Below are 23,304 nucleotides of genomic sequence, written 5' to 3' on the forward strand. Positions count from 1 at the left end.
TCCTCAACAGGCAAAAGAAACTCCAAACACTAAAGCTGGGTTCACTTCTAAACCACATCTAGAACAAAATATCAGCTGTTAAAAATAGCCTCCAGATCTGCATTATCGATTAAAATTAACAATGTTAAATATTAAACATTTTAACAATGTTTAGAAATCAATTTCTAAAAACACAGACAATGGTTATGACTGGATGTACTCAAATATAAAGAAACATCATTGCACCTTTTTTTTTTAAAGTCTAGTTATGTCTGCACAGTTTGTTACTATGGAACCACATGTGATGTCACAAATTTGACATTCTAAATGCAGAGCCAGACTGAGCATGGGAAGCAATAGGAAATGGAGCTGAAGAGACAAAATCCTGCGTAACAACAAGAGAATTTCAAGTTAAAGAAATGAGTCAAACATCTTTGAAACAGAAAAAGAAAGTGAGTGAACCAAATGCCTAGACCCTTACCAATAAGCTGAGGAAATGTAAATGTTAATCTACCCTTCACCTCAGGGAATGCCCTGCAGAAAACAAATAATTTCAGATAATGGCTCTATGTAGAGGAAAGCAGAGGTAGAAGAAAAGGAAACTAAGACAGGAAAACAATAGATTAACATTTACAGACTAACTCAATTCAGTAAGTCGGATCTTCTTGAGCACATGATCTTAAATGGTAAGAAGTAAACACCCAATGTCTGTCTCTGAAGAATGCACAGCATAGAAAGACCAAGAAGAAACCCATAAAACAAAATTCAGTGCTCAGCAAAGTTTGGACAAAAGACACAGACAGTACAAACTTTACAGTACAGACAATGTTTACCTCTGTGATCTGCCCCCAGGCAACACTAAGCTGAATTTCAAAGATGACTAAAGGAAGAGGGCATTACAAGGAGTCCAGGGTGGCATGTGGGCAAATACAAGTCATTTGGCATCTGTAGAACCTGAAAGAGTTGAACAAGTTGGAGATGGACAGGAGTGCATTACAAGGCTCCTGGTCTGTCTAACCAAGTAAATAGTTTATCGGGAATGAAGCATAATCAGATTTACATTTTATAATAAGCTTGACAGACTTAGAAATGGGAAGGATTTGAGGCCATGAAATCCGTTCAAAGGCCATAATCTAAGAACTATGATAAGAAGCCTGCAATAAAGTAATAGTAAAGAGAGAGAAAGGAACTCTGCAATCTGTATATGGGGTAAAAATGGGAGTTCATAACCCACTTGAATCAAAGTGTGAAATATGATATATCAAGAAATTTGTAATGTTTTGAACAACCAACAATAAAAAATTTAAAAAAAAAGAAAGAAAAAAAATAAATAAATAAATATCTTTTGGAGTTAGAAATGATAGGATATTATGGTGACTGATATGGCAGTGGTGATGAAAAGATTTTAGAATTAGTTTGAGAGCCATGTAGCTAAGTCATTCTCTGGGATCATATTCTTATTCAATTAACACTGATGACACATTCCTGGTCCAAGGCACACAGCATAAATGGATGAACAGAGATGGCTTCTGAAGGACCTTGGTCTGATCTTCAAGTTAAGCTCCTTAAACAGATAAATGACACTAATCTTGGTCACATCAATGGTATTGAATTACTTGAAACAATGTAAACAGTTGCTAAGTTTCTCTCCCAATGGAAAATTAAGACATGAATGTTTGAATAGGTTTCTGTAGAGTGAGTTATCTTCTTTTCTCCCATGTGGTTTTCCTTATTAATTTTTTAATAAGGAAATGCTCTCAATGCTGAAAGTAATTTGACAGTAAGAACAGAAAATGTCTATAATAAATCTTTACAGAATGAAAGTTCTCATTATTAAGACTCATAATAATATTGTTGAGGCTCAGATACCCAGAACCCTGGCACTTGAATAATTAAGAAAACAAATAGGGAATATGCTAGGGAGTGAGAATTATTAAATTATGCTATGTGCATATACGAATGCCATAATGTATCCCACTATTATGTAAAATTACAATGCATAAAAAATAGCTGTTATTAATATATTCAAGGAATTTAAAGATAATTATACCATTAAAAAAAGGAAAATGAAAATGGAAATTTTCAATTCTATATGGCAAAGTGAAAAGTTCCATAAGTAGCAACTTTCAGAGGAAATGAAGGGGGAAAAAACAGCTCTGTACAAACAAGGTCATATTTAAATCCAAACTCTGCTGAACCCTGGAAAATCCTCCCATAGCATTTCCCATGTAAGAATAATTAAGTGATAAATGTGTCAATATTTCAAACCTATGAACCAACAAATTTTTATAAAAATGATTTGTGTAATTCATATTTATAAAATGTGTTACTTTTATCCAGGCTTGTTAGAATGGGGAAAACATAAGGTCTAAAGTTCATACTTTTATATTAGCAAGGAGAAAAATTCTGTAGTTATCCTTTTATTCCCAAACCCAAAATTTCTAATGCCCCTGAGCTTAAAAATTAATAAGTATTTTTTTGTTTTTATATGAAGAATGAGAATGGGATGAGGCAATCAAAAGAGAGTCTAGAAGGAGAAAAAAGAAAGGAAACTGAAAAGTCGGGAGTTCGGCTAAGCAATCAGGTGAGCTGAACTCTGCGCCTTTGAGGAAAACAAGGAGCAGAAGGCGCAATGGCAAATTCCAAGAGGCAGGGGAATTCCTGGAGAGAAAACTGAGCTGCTGATATCTGTAGTAAGGGATAAGTAATGTCCTCATGAGAAGGCTAAGAACAAACTTAGGAGACGCGGACCTCATCTTCCCCTAGCGTCCACATCCGGCAGTTTATGCAGAATATGTGGTGTAAAAACTACAGCAGCCTCCTCCACTCAGCAGACAGGAGACTGGCCTCTGTCAGATCAGGGAGGGAATGGGAGTCTGGCCATCACATTGATCGTTTTCTGCACAATCTTTCAGATGAGGCATGCAGTCTATCCGAATCACCCGCTGAGATGTTGCCCCATGCGGGGTCACCCGTCGTGTAGACGCTGCCTTTGTGCAGCTGAGGGAACTAGCCCCTGCCGCACAATACGTATTTATATTCACGTGTGCCTGTTGTGGGAGCAGGGCCGGCAGATCACCATGATGAGGGTGAGCAGAGATTGCATGACCTGATTTGGGAGGGGAGCCCCAGGCAATCTGGGAAGGGGAAGGATGTGGGGAACAGAAACTCTTCCACTTGTCTCTCCATGGACTCCGCCCACAGGAAGGCCAGGGGGCTTTATGCCCTTTTAGGCGGTTACTTTAGAACCCTGCTGCAGACAAACACCAGCAAACCCATCAGGTAATTTTTCTAGTATGGACTCATAGATTATCCTTAAGAGAGGAAATGGGCGAAATGGAGGAAAGATGTTCAGCTGTACTAAGTATTATAAAAGGAGAATCATGGTTGAAAAAACAGGAGGCTATCAGACTTGGAGCCTTGGTAACTTAAGCTTCATACAGAAGTTAGGGTTGGGCCAGAGCTACAACAGTGCACAGGACTTAGGTTGAATTAAAGGTCACAGAGGCCAGGGGCCTTTTCAATGGTTGCTGTTATTTTTAGCCTGATATAACTATTCTGTAGGTATATGCACACAGAAGCAACAAGTGGTGGGGAAACACATCCTGCCTCTCTTATCTCCTTTAGGGATCCCAAGAATCATTGCAGAAGCCAGACTCTCGAGCAAGTGTGGTACGAAGTCAGTGGTCTAGGACATCTCGGAGCCCATCCACCAAGCCTCCATCAGTAGAGGAGTCAAGAAGCAGGAACACCAGTCTTAAGGTAAAACTAGAGATGAAAGGGTGGGGGGAAGCAAATTAAAAACAATAATGGTTTACATCTATTGAAGCTTTCTACATGCCATGCCCTATCCCTCTATACTTTGTTTTTTTAGTTAATTTAACTATAACAAAAACTCTCTCATAAGCTCCCATTTTATCACTGAGGAAATTGAGGAATCAACTTGCTGAAGGTTTCGTAGTAACTAAGTGGTAGAGGTCAGATTACAACTCAGGAGTTTCTATGTCTAGAGCTTGCACATTTTCTCTTACCTTTCTTCATCTATTCAACAAAAATTCATTGAGTACCCTTGGCTCTCAGAAGAGGATATAGAAAGGTTAAAAGACAAAAAATTAATCCCATTGGATTGTGTGTGCTTTCGCCCCTTAACTAGGCCTGATCACATAAGTAAAAGTATATGTATATACATGTATATGTATGTATATATATATATATATATATATATATATATATGTGTGTGTGTGTGTGTGTGTGTGTGTATACACACACACACACACNAGGGAAGTTCTTGATGAGATTGTTGAGCCCAGCCTGACAGAGATAGATAAATGAATACATGTGTGAATACATATTCTTCCAGTAACTAGATATTTATTTTCTCTGCATCTGAAAAAAAATTATCTATATATATATATATGTGTGTGTGTGTGTGTGTGTGTGTGTGTATACACACACACACACACACACATATATGTATATATAGATAATTTTTTTTCAGATGCAGAGAAAATAAATATCTAGTTACTGGAAGAATATGTATTCACACATGTATTCATTTATCTATCTCTGTCAGGCTGGGCTCAACAATCTCATCAAGAACTTCCCTTTGAGTTACATGTGAAACAATCATAAAAACTGTAAAATATATGGATGTGTAATAATTTCTTACACACCTTAGTAGAAAAGTCCCTTCTCAAGAATGGTTCCTACCTATTGAGGAAAAGGGTTTTCTGCTACTGAGCTGCTGCAGGTTACTGTAAAGGCAGTGAAAGGTATTTGCTTCCCCAGTCTTAGCTCCTGCATTATTCACATGGCAAATAGGGAGACAGGCCCTCTCTATGCCAGGTGAAGAGTTCTGGTAGGAAGGTCTGGCCCAGCTTGCACATGGAGATAACTAGAGGCCACAAAGTGAGGTACTGGCCAAGCAAGATCTGTTACTCAAGGTCTTTCAGAGGCCTCTGTCTAGGCAGGTACATGGCAGGCAAGGGCAGAACCTTGCAAACTGTGTGCCACCTGCCTGAGGGTGAGGAAAAGGACCTATATCTTAACTACTTACAACCAAAAAAGGTGATGCTGCCAGATGCATCTGTGAGGTGCTGATGGGGAAGCTAGGGGACAATGAAAGCAGTGTGTGTCTATTTAACAGAAATATGAAATTCCTAATGACTAGAAATGCCTGACCCCTTTAGGGTCTATTTAAAGGAGCTTAGATGAACCATGATTCCTCTTAGACCAGACCAGACAAAATAGACAGCTTTCCTTTATCAGAGTTGGGCTGAGATGGGGATAAGGATCTGGATGAAACCTTGAATCCAGGCACCAATTTTCTTGCTCTAGCTCCAAAACAGCTCCACAACCTCCCGAACTTCATCTACTTCCCCCAGCCAGGAGGACTTTCCACCACCACAGGCTTCGCCAGAACCCTCTCCACCAATGCCCAAAACGCAGCCAGAGCCAGAAATGCCTCTCGAATCGCAGCCTCCCACGCCCCCCGAACCAGAGTCCAGCCAGAGGCGCAAGAAGTACGATGGCCCCACGCCCCCAGGGTCTGAGGCCAGCAGGCGCAAGAAATATGATGCTCCCGCACTCCCAGAGCCAGAGTCCAGCATCAGGCGCAAGAAGTATGAGCCTCCAGAAGCCTGGGCTCAAAGCTTTGGGCGTGATGTCCGTGATAACCGGAACACTCTGGCGCGGGACACACCCAGCGACTCACGAGACTCGCACGTGCAGCCGCGGGAATATTCGCGCCTGACTCCCACCGAGTGGAAGGCCTATTCCCAGCTTCGCACGCACTACCCTACCTCCATCCAGATGGATCTCGACTGTATGTCGGAAATGCAACAGCAGAAGCTGCAGGAGGAAGACGAGATAGATGAGGCGTACTGGGCATCCGTGAAGCTGCTGTACGAGAAAATCCCCAGTTCCTCGCGCCCACGGCCGGTGAGCAGGCCCCCAGTGCAGGTACCCCAGGAGTGCCTCCTCCAGCCCCACAACCTCCCTCTAGTCCATTGCATAGCCAAGACAGTTCAGGTTCTTCCCACCCCACCGGCTCCTGTGCAGTCCCTCTGTCTGTTGATATCTCCTCCTGTCCTTGCCCTTCTTTGCAGCCCAAACCCAAGAACGCCATCACCATCGCTATGTCATCTCGGGCACTCTTTAACATGGTGGATGACAGGAGAATCTATGAGGAAGAAGGTCTGGAAAAGTACATGGAATATCAGCTCACCAATGAGAACGTCATCCTGACTCCCGGGCCCGCGTTCCGCTTTGTCAAGGTACTAAAGATGTCTGGCTCTGCCAGGACCATGGACTGCGAGAGAAGGACCAGGGCCCACCTTTGGGAACTCTACCAGTTCCCCCTAAATTTTCTGGACGATTTTTGTCACGTTCCTAGGTCCTTCTCTCTACCTACCCCCAGAGATAATTCTAGTAAATTGAACATTATAAAAATTTTTAATGTGCCTTACCTATGATTATTGCCCCAGTTGACCTTAGGTTTTCACTTATGGGACTTTAGCCCATAGTCCTAGATGTGGGACGTTGCCTTTCCTATTAAGAAGCAATAATGAGTTTATAATCCTGAGTAGAAATAAAACATCTTATTAAAATGGGATGAAAGTCACTTTAGCTGCTCTGGTCACAAAAATAAAAATTAAGAAAATGAAGATGTTTCTGGTACTGAGGGGCATGATCATTCACTGAATATATAGCACTCATAACAGTTCCTCTGTGTAATTTACACAGTTATTACACAATAACATAGCCATGCAAAAACAAATGACACCTCTAGGAGTTGTAGGTAGAAAGAACTTATGGAACCCCAGTAGAAGCATGAGAGGAAATCCCAAACCTAAAGACCCATGTTTTAAAAATAATATTCCCTTGCAGTAGGTATGGTAAAATTGGAACACACAGAAGATGATCATTGTGGCGTCTGTACAAAATGATGTATAAATTCCTAAAGCGTTCCATATTTTTCACAGTAAAAAAAAAATAATGGTTAGATTATCATAAGGGCAGATTTTACAAATTAAAACAAACAAAGCATAAAAAAGGTTAGCCTGATCCTTCTATCTATCCCCCAGAGATAATTCTAATAAACTAAATGTGTGATGTTTGAACACATTAAATGTGAACATTAACAGTGGTCCTATGTATGGGAGGTGGAAAATACAGAAATGAATGGTATAAACTTGACATGAAGGAGCCACAATCTCTTAGTGAAGACTCTTCAAAGCTTGAATCTGATCCTGATGAGGTGCTTCCTCTCCAGCCTCCCAAGGCCCACCTTGCCTGTGCCTCTTTACTTACATCCTTGTTTATAACCTGCAGGCACTGCAGCATGTCAATGCTAGACTCCGAGATCTGTATCCTGATGATCAGGAATTATTTGATATTGTACTGATGACTAATAACCATGCCCAAGTGGGAGTGCGGCTTATAAACAGCGTCAATCACTATAGTAAGTAAAATAAATACCATGTGGAAGACCAGCTCATAGCTTTGGAAGAGAGAAGCCATGTTATTTTGCTAAACTGTGGCCTAACCAATGCAGTATCTTTGATACCGACACCCCCTCCTGAGTGAGGAATGTTTATTTGCCTATGTCAGAAGCAGAAAGGCCATGTTCATTTTTAACTTCAGCACAGAGTTGGGCTCAAAGCTCTGGACTTAACTTGTCAAGTGTGAATTTCAAAGTCTTAATCCCAGGCCCTGCAATATATTTCTGTTTTATGTTTTTCACTTCTGAACTTGACTTCAAGGGGCCATCAACCCAAAAGCTTTCTCTGCCTGATCAAACTTCTTGTTCACCACATATCCATGTTAAGGGTTTAAAGGTTTTCACCTCTCCTTTCCTCTTAAAAATCTGATTCTCCTGACTGTTCTCTCTTCCATACATCAAATCCATACTCATGCCAGTAAAAGTGTCTTGATTCCTTTACATGGAAAATTTGATTTGCTCTAGTCTCCAGAGCATTTCCATCAGTGTATCACTTTTTCCTAAAGTTTCCATTTTCCTTACTTTGAAATTATCTGACTTTTTATTTGGTGTACCACTATCCATTTTTCTAAGGGATAGATCCAGTCTTGTTGGCATGTTAAGTCAAAATCAGGTTTAAATTGTATACTCTTAAATTTTAGGTTTAGATTGGGCATATTTATAAATAATCAAAATATATTTTGGGTTAATTACTGGGTTTAAGTTATTGTGTTTTATTTTATATTACCCTAATTATAAGATTACTATCTTACTGAGACATAGTTTTAAAATTTTTCCTTTTAAAAAATGCAGCCTTCATAGAATTAAGAATGAAAAGAGAAAATGTATATAAAAGATTTAGCATAAATGAGTGGCATACAGTAATCATTCAAAAAATGAAAAACTACTATTTTTAAGACACGTGGTCTTATTTGATTTAGTAGGTGATATAGGTTTATCCATCCCTCACCACATTGAGTCTGCTGAATTTGGAAGCATAAGGAATCAGTTATTTAAATATGAAATCTCCCAATGAGCCAATTGTGCACAACTTTTTCATGAAACCTTATTGATAAACTAACAATTTTTCACCAGAATTAGTTAGTACTTTCTCTGCTGTGGTCTTTGTTATAACTTTTTACATACACAGCTTTTCAGGAAACTGTGATCTCCTTTTGAAAAGGAACAATATTTTAATCATTTCTGAAAACCTAGTGTCACCAAATATTTTCTGGATCATTAAATTAATAATTTACAGATTTGTAGGGTCTGCTTTTGTGTCACTTATACCCAACATTAGTTCATGTGAAAAAGTAAAAGTATTTTCTTAGCATGAAAGCAGCCATACTTCACCCCTACTGTTGATGGATCCCACCCACTCCCTTTGACCCTACAGTGTAAAACAGCTGACTCAACTGATAGCTTACTTTATATTGCATGCATCTACCCAGCTTCTTATAGATCTACAAAAGACTCTGAATAGATATATAATATTTTATTATATGCATGATATTATACTTCACCTAACTATACTCACATTATTGAACATGTTTTGCTTTCATATATAACCCTGAGCTAAGTAGGGAATATAGCTCAGTGGCAGAGCACTTGCCTAGCATGCTCCAAGGCTGGATTCAATACCCAGTATCACAAAGAACAAAAATGAATAACCCTGACTTAAGATCTTTTAATATAAATTTTTATCAGTATTTCATATTATTTCCTTAGGATAAACACCTGAAAGAAAGGAATCCTAGGTAGTATTTCAGACTTCTAAAAGCTCTTAATAGGTATTGTCAAATTAACTTTCTAGAAAAATTAACCAATTTATTCTTTTATCCATAGTATTAGTGGCTAGATGTCTATTTTACAAACTTATCACCAATAGGCAGTATATTTTTAATTGTTGATATGAAAGGCATTTAATAGTATATAAATGTTGAGTCTACTAATAATTTCATTAAAAGTTTCAAGTCAGAAAAGAGTGACAATTTCAAATATTTTATTGTTCTTGGAAAATAGTTTAAATCCTAGCATTATTTATTATTACTATTGTATTGCTACTGAAGAATGGTACTTAAAATAGAGCCATACTTGATGACCCCTTTTTATCAAGTAAGGAGGTCACAATGCAACAAAAAGAGCACACTGCTGTAGTCTAAACAAGAGGCAAATACCTCAAGTCTGCCCTATGCAAGTGAATGGGTGGGTTAGACAGGTCTTTTTGTCTCATTATCCTTTTCTGTGATAAGGATAATATCTGGCATGCTGTTGTGAGAATAAACCAGCATGTTCTATATGAAAATGCTTTTAAAAAACTATAATACATCAAAAAACATTCCCTATTTTATAAAATACCTGAGAAAAATTTTCAATATTAATGCTATGAAAGTAATTTTAAACTTTAATTATTTCCATAGTAATTTTCATTTAGATGTACAAATGAACTTACTTGGATTTAAAAATAAACTCAGTTATTCGTAAGGTAACTTTCATTGATTTACAGTGAATGGTCTTTAGTCTGGGTCATAACAAAGTTTTTCTTGCCTAATAATAGGCCTACTAATTGACCGCTTCTGTTTGACTGGTGGAAAAAGTCCCATTGGCTATTTGAAGGCATATCTTACCAACTTGTATCTTTCTGCGGATTCTGAAAAAGTCCAAGAAGCAATACAAGAAGGTATTTTAACCCTCTAGTTAGTAAAGAGCTCTGCACTGATGATTCACATAGGATGATGTGGCTTAGGTCTTGGGTCGTCTAAGGCGTTTCCACACTTGGAAGCCCTTATGCTTGTCCTTTAGAGCTCTGACTTTCCTGGAGGTGGGGGGGACCTCCTTAGTGACTGACCCACAATCTATTTTGTACTTCCCACTCCTATTGAAACAGGTAATGATAGGCCTCTGTTCTGAGATGTGTGTTGGTGGAGAGGAGTTGTCTCATCAGATAATAGCTAGAGAGGAAATGAGGTTGGGAGGGCATTTGTTTTCGTTTTGTTTTGGTTTGGTTTGGGGTTTGTTTTTGGTTGGTGGGAGAAACTAAAACTCATGGCCCTACAGAGTATTAATAGATCCCCATGATCTGTCAGGTATTGCCTCTGCAACAATGTTTGATGGAGCCAAAGATATGTCTTACTGTGACACACAGCTCCGTGTGGCCTTTGATGGGGATGCTGTCCTCTTCTCTGATGAGTCTGAACAAATTGCCAAAGAGCACGGGCTGGACAAATTCTTTCAACATGAAACACTATTTGAAAATAAGCCGCTTGCTCAGGTAGGTACATGAGCTCTGATTAATTTTGATGTACTGATTTTCCAACATAAGGATATAAATATTTGTTCATTATGATAGCTTTTTAAATTATTTTTGGCAGTCCCTTCTTCCCTGTTTCGTCCTTGCAGTTTTCTCTTTTCATCTGGGAATTCCTCACTTTGAAGCATCCACTGCTGACATTTTTTTTTTTAATTTAAGAGTCTTTTAACTATCTTTTAGAAATACTTCTGTGATCATCCCATGATAATGAGTTCACCCCCTCCAAATTATGAGTGACAGAGGAAACACCACCCACCAATACACATTTCCACATAATAGATTCTCAAAATATTAAGATAATTTCTACTAGATCAGTAAACACTTGTTTCTCTCAAAAAAGACATCACTTAATTGAGAAAATAACAAGACTAAGAGTTTGAACTGAATCAAATATGAATCTCAAAAGTGCAAATTGTGAATACTTAATCAAACTGAAAGTAAATATTTACATTTCAAGAACCCATCCATGAACTGAAGTGTTAAAATCAATATACGAAATGAAAAAACCTACAACATCTGAACCAAAGGAAATTGAAACATCAAATCATTCAGTTTCATGCTATGATTCTTCAGTCATTCAGTTTTTCTTTTTTTTCCCTCAGTTCTCTTTGAACCTTAATAATCTTAAATATTGTTATTTTGGCTTTCATGAATAAAACTATGAATGTACTGTTCAAAAACTGAAAAGTTTTACTATTTCGTAACCTCACACTAGGGAAGTGATATTTAAATTATAATAAAGTCAGTTTTATCAATTTGTTCTCACAAATTAGGCTTTCAATGTGTTATCTAAGAAATGTTTGCCTAAATCCAGGTCACAAAGCTTTGTCTTCTCTGTTGATGTACAGAAGTTTTATAGTTTTAGGTCTTACAATCATGATCTCTTTTGAGCTAATATTGTGTTGAAATAAAGTATTGCCTGTAGTTTATTTTCTCTGCTTATGGATACACTGATTGTTCTAGCACTATTTGGTGAAAAGGCTTTCTGGTCTGTTCCTTTGATATAAGTATTCATCTTTTCATCAATACTATACTGTCTTGATTATCATAGTTTTAGAGTAAGTCTTAAACTCAGTTGGTATGAGTTCTCTGACTTATTTTTCCAAAACTGTTTTTGATAGACTGACTCCTTGCATATTCATACAGATTTTAAAAGCTCTTATCTATCTTGGGGTGGAGGGGAAGTCCTGTTGTAACTTTCATTGGGTTTTTATTGAATTTATAGCTAAATATGGGGAGAACAAATACTTCAAAAATATTGAGTATTTTGGTCCATGGATGTGGTATATCTCTCCATTCATTTAGAATTTTTAAATTTCTTTATTTCATAGTGTTTTATAGCTTCCAGAATACAGATTTTGCATATTTTGTTAGTTCATACCTATACATTTTATGTTTTGATCATACTATAAATTGGTACTTTAAAAATATTTAATGTCCAATAATTTATTGCAGAGACACAATAGATTTTTGTATGCTGACCTTGTAACCTACAGTCCTGTTAAAATTGCCTTTTTAGTCATAACATTTTTGTAGATTATTTGAGGTTTTCTTTTTTTTTAAAGAGAGAGAGAGATAATTTTAATATTTATTTTTTAGTTTTCGGTGGACACAACATCTTTGTTTGTATGTGGTGCTGAGGATCAAACCCGGGCCACATGCATGCCAGGCAAGCGCGCTACAGCTTGAGCCACATCCCCAGCCCCTTATTTGAGGTTTTCTAAGTAGGCAACAATGGTGACTATGAATGAAGACAATGTTGTTTCTATCTTTCTATGTTGTATGTTTTTTCTTTATCTCTTCTGCCTAATTACCATCCTAGTCCATCCAGTGCAATGTTTAATGATAGTGATGAGAGTGGAACTCCTTGACCTGACCTTAGGGGAACATCTTTAACTCTTAAGCATGTTAGCTATAGGTTCTTTTTAGATCCCTTTGTCAACTTGAGAGAGTTGCCTTCGATTGCTAGTTTTTTTTATTTTTTGTAATTGGATGTTGGATTTTTGTATGTATTGAGAAAATCATGGGGTTTCTCTAGTTTATGGATATATAAATTACATTGGTGCATGTTAAATGTTAAAGCAGTTTTGCTCTGTTGGTATAAACTCAGGTTGTCATATGATATTCTGTTGAGAGCCACAGCCGAAGGGGCCCCAGCAAACTTCCAGCTGCCAGCTGATGATTGGCTCACAGCGGCCCCAGCAACATCTAGCTGATTGGCTCCTCTGCGGTGATGCTCATTGGGCTGTTTCCCTGCCCTTTCAGACCACGAAGCTGCTCATTGGGGGACTTTTTTGGCTCCGCCCACATGACCCAGCCAATCAGCCTCAAGAGCAGGAGGATTGGGGGAGGTGGAGAGAAGCTTGTGTGGGAGAGAGAGGCTTGTGGAAAGCCGGTGGTGGCAGTTGAGGCTCTGAGGGTTTTTCCTGAGAGGCTGTTTTGTTTGGCGTGTGTGGTTCTAAAAATAAAGTTAGTTTCTTTTGACAAGTGGCTCCTGATTGTGCCCAGCCAGACTGCGGCAATATTCCTTTTTATATACTGCTGGATTCAACTTGCTAAAATTTAGATTTTTCTTTGCCTTCATGTTCATGAACAATATAGTTCTATAGTTTTCTTATAATATCTTGAACTAATTTTGGTCAAAGAGAAATGCTGATCTCATAAAAAATAATGCAAACTATTTTAAATATTTGGTAGATCTTTCTAGAGAAGCCATCTGGACCTGGATTTTTCTTAATAGCTACAGAGCTAGTATTCATATTTTCATTTCCTTTCTTCTCTGTGTTTATGAATTTGTGTCTTTTAAGGAATTCATCAGTTTCACTTAAGTTGTTTTTATGAACATAAAGGTTTTTTATATTTTCTTTAATTATGTACAGGATCTTTAGTGACGTGTCCCCTCTCTCATTTCTGATATTAGTAATTAGTATCTTCATTTCTTTGTTGATTTATTTGGTCACTCTCACCAGAGATTTATCAATTTTATTTATCTTTTAAAATGAACCAGATGTTTCTAAGATTTTTAATGTGGAAGCTGAGGTCACTGATTTGAGACCTCATTTTATTTCTTATGAAGTTTCCTCTATACACTGCTGTAGTTACATTCCCTAAATATTGGTAAGTGGTATAATTTTCATTCAGTTCAAAATATTTTTTTTAATTTATGTCTTCCACTCTTATCCTTTAGCTATTTAGAAGTAGATTATTTAATTGTCAAATATTCTGAGTTTTTCCAAATATTGGTAGATTATGCACAATACACTCTCGAGCAATATGATACCATATCATCTTTGTATAAGATAACATATCATCTTTGTATAAGATGACAATGTACCCCCAAAACACTATCTAACACTCTACCATATTTGTAGCATTGATTTCATACATTTTATCTATAAACTCTCAAAACCCTGTTAGCTACTTTTTATTCTGGTAATCAAGTATCTTTGAGTGAATAAGGATAAGACAAAAATATGTCTTTTATATTCATATTATTTTAAATATTTGCACGATCACCTTTTCATATTTCATGTAGGAAAAATCTTCTGGTAATGAATCTTATTTTCCTTTGCTTGAAAAGTCATTTCTCCTTATTTTTAATAACATATTTTATTTTCACAGGATTTAGCATTCTGGGTTTACTGTATTTTTTCTTTCAGCACTTTGAAGATGTCTTTCCATTGTCTTCTAATGTCATTCTATATAGGTTCTGATAACAAATTTTCTGAAATTTCTATCTGTGGTCCTCTGTATGTATCCATTTCTCCCTGGCTGCCTTCAAGATTTTCTGTGTATTTTTTATTTAGGCGGTTTAAATAGTGTGTGTGTGTGTGTGTGTGTGTGTGTGTGTGTGTGTCCCACAGAATTTCAGTGTTTTGCTCTCTTTCTCTCCACCCTTTTATTCATTTTTTTAAGTCTGGGTAATTTCTATTCATCTATTTTTTCAAGTTTATTCATTCTTTTCTTAGCCATGTTGAGTCTACTAGTATATCCATTAAAAGTATTCATTTCTGTGAAATCATTTTTATTTCTAGAATTTCCCTTCAACACTCTCTTTTCCTCATGCATGTTATATACTTTAAAGTAGATGCTGAGATATTAATTATAGTCTCCTTCAGTTGCTTCTGTTATATTTATGACATTTGGGTCATCACCAAGTCTAATCTTTTTTATTTCTCTTAAAAGAGAATTGCACTTTCGTTTTGTTCAATTTTTTGTGGTCTCATAAAATTTGATATTACTAATTGTAGTGTATGAATGTGAAGACTTTTATGAATAACATTTTTGCCTTGTAACAGTTATTCTTCCTCTTCTACTAGAAACTATTATGATATATTGAATCAATGTAATCAAGAGTTAAGCTGGTTTTAGATATTGTGCTATGATTTTCTTCACTGCATCACAGGCTTCAAATTTTTCTAGTATTAAATGTGTTCTAAAGATGCAGCTAGGTTTGCCCTGAGGGTTTTCTGCTGTACTTTCAGCTTTAGGCCTTCTCTATAAGTCTGTGCCTCAGATGAATCTACATTCCCAGCTGTTGCTTCTTTGTCTCTCTGCCTGCTCTGTCTCTCCTAGGACTCTAAGGACAAGGACTTTGCCTTTCCCCCAGTAAAGGAAGATGCCTAATGGTCTGGGTCTATGATAAATTCTTCTGCCTCCCCCAGGAGTAGAAGATTTTTCCTTTACCCTTTCCCAGTCATAGTAGATCTTTACTTGTGCCCTGGAGGATAACATGTTTAAAGTCTTTCTAGTAGTGAAGCCTATTAGTCCTTGGAATATAGGCACTAGGTCGCATTTCAGTCATTTCTCAAAGTGGCTGCTCTGCTCTTCCAAGGCTGTACCACCAAAGATGGCTTTCTTCTGTCTCCTACTCTGCCTGAAATCTTTCTCATAAACACCTAGGCAAGTCCAGGCAGTAAAGCCTTGATAAAGTGTGTACTGGTGTCTGTGCATCACACAGCTTCTGTACTCATGATTCCATCCTTTATTAATGTGTTTTCTAAATCACCTGAATTTTTCATTCTTGCTTATACAGTGTCTGCTATTTCTTCCCTCAATGCTCTGCCATGGGTGTAGCAGTTCTTTCATCCCATCTTTACTTGGAAAGACACCCGTTTTTCCTTAGATTCCATGGTAGTTGGTGCCGTTTAATATTAGCTCTCTTATGCACTGAAGAAAAGTTATAATACTTTCAGATTGTCAGGTGTTTTTCTTAAAGTAGGAATAGTCCTTTTTGGCTTTCTACATCTTAGGTAGATTCCCAAATATTTTAAATCATACATCTCCTCAAAAAAGTATTTTTAATAACTTTGCCTAATAGTCTCACATTTTATTCATAAATTATATGCTTTTAGTAGTGAACAAATATATAGATTATAAAACATACACAAAAATAGAAGTAAAAGAGAATGAGTAGATAACTGGTTTGAATATGGTTACACAAATTCAATATTCCCATTTCATTCCTTTGGAAAGTATTCAGTGTAACAAGAATAGTGTGCTTCTGAATATCAAAGACAAACTGTGACCACAGTGGCTCCACCAATTTTACTGTATTTCCCAAATAAAAGGAAAAAGAGTCACAGTTTTTCCACTTATGCTTCTAACCTTTAGAAGTTAAATTTACTTGCTTATTCGGATATATGCAGCCTCAGAGGAAGGTAGAACCAAGTAAATATTAATATAAGAGGTCTTGTTTCCAGATAACATTTGGTTTCCTAAAAACAGAAAAGGAAACCTTTGAATTGTTAAAAAGTCAGTCTCCCCAAACCACCAACAGTTCCAAGGAAAACCCATCTACTTTGGTATAAATAATAAAAAGAGAATACAAGCAAAGATGCCAGGAGAAAAAGGCAGATCAAAAAATAACATCATTTAATAATAGTGGATGAAGAATTTTCACTAGGAAAAGTTTCCATGGTTCAGGTGAAGATAGTGAGAATTTGCCACAACAAAAACTTTAATATAAAGCAGAATCATAAAATATAAATGAAATGAAATAATCAGGGAAAGAGATGATAAAATGTGAAATGTAGAGTGCCAAAATGTGCCAATGTGAGTAGAATTGAAAATATTTTAGAGAGAAAAACGGCAGAAAAAGATCCCAGGGAAAGAAAGTCCAACATATGCATAAGTGGAATCCCTGAAGTAAAACATTGAAATTACTGAGTGAGGTGTGGTTAAGTAAAGATCAAATTTATATAAAATACAAATCAAGAAAACATTCTTGTGATATCAGATTTTAAAACATACATTAATTATTAAATTATTAGAGATATAAGTTCGTGTTTTCTGATAGGGAAATAGAGCATCACTGAGATAGCCAAATTAAATTATTTGATTTCAAAGAATAATAATTATTTGGGCTGTCTGCCCACAGACAGACCAATCAACATAAGTGGTGGGTGGGTGGGGATAGTTATTAAGCTTCCCTCAGACTTTTCAACAGCCACACTCCATAGCAAAAAAACTACTTATTAGATCTTATATATACACAATGGAATATTATTCAGCATTACAAGAGAATAAAATTATAGCATTTGCAGGTAAATGGATGGAGTTGGAGAATATAATGCTAAATGAAGTAAGTCAATCCCAAAAAAACAAATACTGAATGTCTTCTCTGATATAAGGATGCTGATTCATAATGGGGATTGAGGGAGGGAGCATAGGAGGAATAGATGAACTTTAGATAAGGCAAAGGTGAGGGAGGAGAAAGGGTGGCATGGGGATAGGAAAGATGGTGAAATGAGACAGACATCATTACCCTAAGTACATGTTTGGAAACACGAAGGGTGTGACTCTACCTTGTGTTCAACCAGAGACATGAAAAATTCTGCTCTATTTGTGTAATATGAATTGAGTTGCATTCTGCTGTCACATATTACAAATTAGAATAAATAAAATAAAAAATTTAAAAAAAGGTCTTATGGAGAGAAAATATAAATCATGGAATCTACATCTAGTCAAAAGCTGAAGTGCAGAGCAAACCACCAAAACAGTTGAAAACACACTAAATTCTCAAGGATTATTTCCATGAAATTTTTCTAGAGAAAACTAGTAGAATAGGACAATTTTTTTCCAACATGTGGATGAATGGATGGAGTAAAGCACAAATGGGCATAGAATATATTTAACCATAGATTTAAAGGTCTGCAGGGACTAGAGTAATGGCAAAAAAGGTATGTGGGGGGGGCTAATATTATGTGTCCTAACAATGCTGTAATTATATAACCAATGAGAAATAAAAAAAATATATGGAAAAAAGAAAGTCTACAGAATATTAAGTATTCTGATGTTTTCATCTATAGTAATCAAAGAATAAAAATGTGAAGTTGCTAAAAATAAAGGAATATTTGATAATGTAAATGTAAACACTGAGAAAGATTAATTAAATGACTAAAAATTATATGATGGATAAGTAGAGGATTGGATAAATATTGAAAAAATACTCTAATTTCTTTATTTCTCATCATAAAGTATAATAAACCAAGGATTTTAAAAAATAGAGGACTGAGAGTCCTAAAATGTGACCAGTAGAAGATAATTCAAAGCTTCTAATGTTAGAGAAACCCTACATATATACATACAAAGGATAAAGACATTTAATGAATAATCTTTTAAAATTTTCAGACTTAGAAAATGTAATAAACTTACAAAATAGAACCCATATAAAGCATATTTCTAATATGAATAAATGTAAAGGGATTAAAACTCATCTATTGTTAAAAAAAGACTTCCAGATTTGATCACATAGCAAAATTCAGTTCTATTCTCTATTCAAGAAATATAGCCAAAACTATTCAGAAAGGTGGAAATGAAAGTAGGTATGAAAATATACAAAGAAACTATAAGACAAGGTTGGATTCAGGCCAAGATTTTTAAAAAAAACAACATTATGCTAGACAAGTGAGTATACTTTTAAAATATGCAATTCTGAAAAATTTAAATCAGTGCTTTTGGCAACCAACTAAAGTTAATTTAGAGTGTGATCATCTATAACTCTTTGCCACAAATAGTTTATGTCTATTGTCCTGGTTTAATTATTATGGAATGTTTCTTTCACGTGTTAAAATATCTTTTTTTTATTTTTTTTTAGTTGTTGATAGACCTTTATTTTATTTATTTATATGCAGTGTTGGGAACCAAACCCAGTGCCTCACACATGCCAAGCAAGTGCACTACTGCTGAGCCACAGCCCTAGCCCTAAAATAGCTTGACTTAGATGATAAATCATGTGGTCATCCTATCTTAATTCCAGGAATGCAAATATGGTTGCATATAAGGATATAAATTTACATAAATAAAGCAAGTTTTTAGCATTATTCCTTCAGCCTAGTAACACTGCATGTCATGTACTATTAGATTAGATCTTTGTATAAGCTCTTATAAGCCTCTGCTATTTCAGTGATGACTTCCTTTGGTTCACTAGTTTACAGCTGTGACATATGTTCCTTTCACAGGGTCCCTTGAAAGGCTTTCTGGAAGACTTAGGCAGACTGCAAAAGAAGTTTTATGCCAAAGATGAACGGTTACTTTGTCCTATCAGGACCTACCTGGTTACAGCCCGAAGTGCAGCCAGCTCAGGTGCCCGGGTGCTGAAGACTCTTCGCCGCTGGGGTCTAGAGATAGACGAAGCTGTTTTTCTTGCGGGAGCCCCTAAAGATCCCATCTTGGTGAAGATCCGGCCCCACATCTTCTTTGATGACCAGATGTTCCACATTGAAGGGGCAAAGAAATTAGGCACCATCACAGCTCATGTACCTTATGGAGTTGGCCAAAAATACCACACTTAGCGATGAGAACAAGAAAAAGAACAGTGACATTCTAGTATTACAGAGGAAACTTCCTTTGGATGTTTAGAGTAATCAGGTATTTTAGAAGCTTGGACCTAAAAACTAGCTCCTTTTGGAAGTTTCCTCTTCATGTTCTGGGGCAACATTTTCAACTATCAAGTAACCTTCAAGCTACTTCTCTTTGTCAATGCTGTTGAATGCCATTGCACCTGCCTTTGTGTAAATCATGATGACTCTTTAGGATAAATTTTGAATTTGAATACTTGAATGACTAAGGGGCTGTTTCAGAAACTTTCTTAGTTTCACAGAATAATGCTCATTTTTGTTCTGTAACATAGTATTTACCTTCCTTTTCTTTCATTTTTGGAATTTGGTACATAGAATGAATTGTTATCCATCATCACCTTAGATTAGTGGTTTTCAAAGGTGGAATGTGTTTTAAGTATACTCTTGAAAAACAAGTCGAAATGAAAATGTTACTCTCTACATGCATGAGTTTACCAGTTTTGACACTTCATTTGGAAATAAAACAGCTGACTATATAAGCTTTGTAAGATAGGGCACTTTGTAAGACAAGTTCTAGACACAGCCTACTGAGAAGGGTTCTTTGAAACTTTCTTAGAATTGCCTCTGAACTATAAAACTTCATATTCAAAGACTCCTGCTTTGGACTAGGCGAGTTGGGCCAATATTCGTGTGAGGGGGGGCGGAAATTGGCCACCACTTCAAAATGTGTCATGACATGTTGTATCATGGCCTCTGCCATTCTGTTATAATTTTTGTCTTACTTTCATTAACATTTGATTGGTTAGTAACCATAATATACCATATGTTAGGGATAGTGAGCTAGTGATTTTTGTATTATCTCATTTTCTTATCAAATTAAATGTTTGTTACATAGTATTATTACCTTCCTTTTCTTTCAATGAGGAACTTAAAATTCAAAAATAATAATTAGCTCGTCCAAGGATGTGAAGCTAATAAGTGGTAGGACCAAAATTCAAATTCAGATATTGTTAGAGTCTGTAAACAAGTCAAAATAACACCTGGCATTTAGCCAGGGGAATGTTAGAGTTCGTAAACAAGTCTGGATGGTGCCTGGCAAAATGCCAGAGGGAGTGGTTTGAGAAGTAACAAAAGTGAGCCATTAAGTGTGGAGATTCCTGATTGGTTGACTGATGTATCTAGTTTATGCTAATTAGATAAGCTGTGTGGAATGTATAAATACTGCTCCTGTCCTACAATAAACGGCTCCCACTCCTGCTGTATCAACGTACACAAGTTATTCGTCACCCCCCTGATTATTCTGCTGCAGCCGGACTGCGGCAAGATATTTAAGTCATGTGTTTCTTTCTTCTCTGTTACACATTATTCAAAAAGAGCTGTCATTATTTCCATTGCCTTTGGATTAGTCACTCAATAAAGTTCCGGGCATAAGCCACACAGCAGTTACATAACAAATCTAAGGATTATTTTCTTCCTCTTGTCCTCATACTCTTTCCTGCTCTCTCTATGCCTACCTCCATCTCTACTCTTCCTTCACATAAAGATTCCACCCTGGCTCTAGTTGAGAAACACCACAGGTGGCACACATCTTTTAATCTTCTCCCTAATTTGTTGAAAACCAGTACAAAGTATATTAGTTGTGACACATTTTGAGCACTTATATCCTTTAGGAAACTGAAAGCATTAACAGTATTGTAGAGGAAGTCCAATGTGGGAACTCAAACAGCCAACACAAGAAGGCTGTTTGTCCTTAGTGCCAATGAGGGTCACACATGAAATTGAGGAAGCAGAGATCCATAGAACCTGGAACTGGTCAGGAAGAACAGACCTGAAATGGACTTTGAAGGATGGGCAAGATGTGGACAGGCAAAAAGGAACAGAAAGAGGAAACAGATGTGCTTGGGGCTGGGCATTTAAGTGACAGCTTCATATTGGGAAGAAGAAGGGGCCACCTCTCCTGATTCCTGTTCCAGATGCCTTCTATAATCCACAGCGATAGTGGGAAGAATCCCACCACCAAGCCTTCCCACCTCTTGAGTTCCATTCTCAGTATGTAGAAAGTCACCTTCTCCTGGAATTTATCTATGTTCTCTTTGTATTATGACTATTAGATGCATGTGATATCCTTTCCAGATGTAAGTGAATGATGGTTGGCTTATTAAAATCAGCTAGGGAGGTTATTTCAAACTACACAGGTTGTTTTTTCCTTCTCCTGAAGAATCTTGAGTGGATCAGGAGTGAGGGTGAGAGATGACTGTACCAGCTAGAAAACATCCTGCAGACAAAAATGGTGTCTTGTTTCTCTGTGGGTTTCACAGGGCACAGGCAGGACCTCCACATTATTGGGTAGGTGAGTAGATGAATGTATGAAGCCTATAAGTGTTGCCAGGTCTAAAGTCAGAATAACAACTAAAGATGGGTCTCTATGGTACTAACCCCTGACATTTTTGGAGCATTTTACATTGTACAAAACACTCTGCCCTCCTCCTGTGGAGGCAGCAGGGAAGCATTTTTGAGTGGGTCTGCTCGATATTCTTCCACTGTACCTCTACTAGTGTGAGATAAGATCATTCAAGGGTGACTTTTTCTTCAGGCACCAAGATACGAATTGGATATGAAGTGTCTCCCAAAAGCTCATGTTGAGACAATGCTTCCTGGCTGCCATGAGCAGAGTAATGTCCTTTGCCAAGTTCTTATATGACATGATGCCTCATCCAAGCCCAGAGCAATGGAGTCAGCCAATCATGAACTGAAACCGTGCACCAAAACACACCTTTCCTCCAAGTTCTTCTTGTCAGGAACTTTGGTCACAGCCATAAAAAAAAGGCTAACAAAAGGACCTTCTTGAGTGGTTCTCAAACTGAGGACCCCAGTTCAGCTCTGGCATCTGCATTACTTGGGAGCTTGTCAGAAGTGCACATTCCTAGGCCCCATCCTAGACCTCATGAATTAAAAACTCTGGTACTGAAGCCCCAAACTTTGTTTTCCTTTTAATTTCCTGGCAAGCTCTCCAGGGGATTCTGATGCTAAGTCTGAGACCCAATGGCCTGTTCTATTTCCAACTGATTTATGTGGTTAAATTCGTAAATGCTGTTCCTCAGAATTCAACTGGCATGGCCCATTCGTTCTCCAGAGGGTGAAAGTAAACAACTGAGTTTACAAGTTCCGGGAGGCGATAATGGAAAACACGATAAATGCCTCTAAGAGTGGGGCATATGCTCTCATCCTATACAGACATAGATAAAGAATTCATTAGGTATTACCCCAGGAAAGGCCCCCATTCTTGGATTTCAGGAGGTATAAACCCAGCTTCCTCAACACCGGCCCACGTGCCGGCCTCGGCCTTCAGGCTGGGAGCAGGGTCTAAGGAGGGCACGGAGAGCCCGCTGGAATTCTCTACCAATCAGGTGCCCTCGGGAGAAAACTACAAGTCCCAGCATGCCACACGCGCACTGTTAGGAGACTCCTGGGTTCGCCCCAGAATTCTTCGCGCCAGGTGGCAGGCTTGACTCCGGAACCTCAGCGTAGGGACCCGAGAGCCCTCCGCCCGGAAGGCTATGGGGGTGGCTACTGCGACGGCCCTGTTGGCCGCACTGGGCGGGGCACTGTGGCTGGCGGCCCGGCGGTTCGTGGGCTCCAGGGTCCACCGGCTGCACGGTGGCGGGGACCCCGGCCTCATGCACGGGAAGACGGTGTTGATCACCGGGGCTAACAGCGGCCTGGGCCGCGCCACG

At 37.6% G+C, this 23,304-nt stretch overlaps 1 protein-coding gene across 1 annotated transcript in view; it reads left to right on the forward strand.

Annotated features, from left to right (window-relative positions):
• The first annotated feature begins 398 nt into the window (after nucleotides 1-398).
• Nucleotides 399-23,304, forward strand: part of LOC107137479 (cytosolic 5'-nucleotidase 1B) — a 27,698-nt gene continuing 4,792 nt past the window's right edge. The window contains exons 1-9 of the mRNA XM_048804771.1: nucleotides 399-431; nucleotides 2,474-2,563; nucleotides 3,607-3,761; nucleotides 5,328-5,501; nucleotides 5,592-5,919; nucleotides 6,087-6,254; nucleotides 7,312-7,441; nucleotides 10,017-10,139; nucleotides 10,546-10,730. Coding sequence (XP_048660728.1) covers nucleotides 399-431; nucleotides 2,474-2,563; nucleotides 3,607-3,761; nucleotides 5,328-5,501; nucleotides 5,592-5,919; nucleotides 6,087-6,254; nucleotides 7,312-7,441; nucleotides 10,017-10,139; nucleotides 10,546-10,730 — 1,386 coding nt within the window. The remainder of the gene's footprint in view (nucleotides 432-2,473; nucleotides 2,564-3,606; nucleotides 3,762-5,327; nucleotides 5,502-5,591; nucleotides 5,920-6,086; nucleotides 6,255-7,311; nucleotides 7,442-10,016; nucleotides 10,140-10,545; nucleotides 10,731-23,304) is intronic.

This window comes from Marmota marmota, unplaced genomic scaffold (assembly GCF_001458135.2).
Source record: "Marmota marmota marmota unplaced genomic scaffold, marMar, whole genome shotgun sequence".
Classification (NCBI taxonomy): domain Eukaryota; kingdom Metazoa; phylum Chordata; class Mammalia; order Rodentia; family Sciuridae; genus Marmota; species Marmota marmota.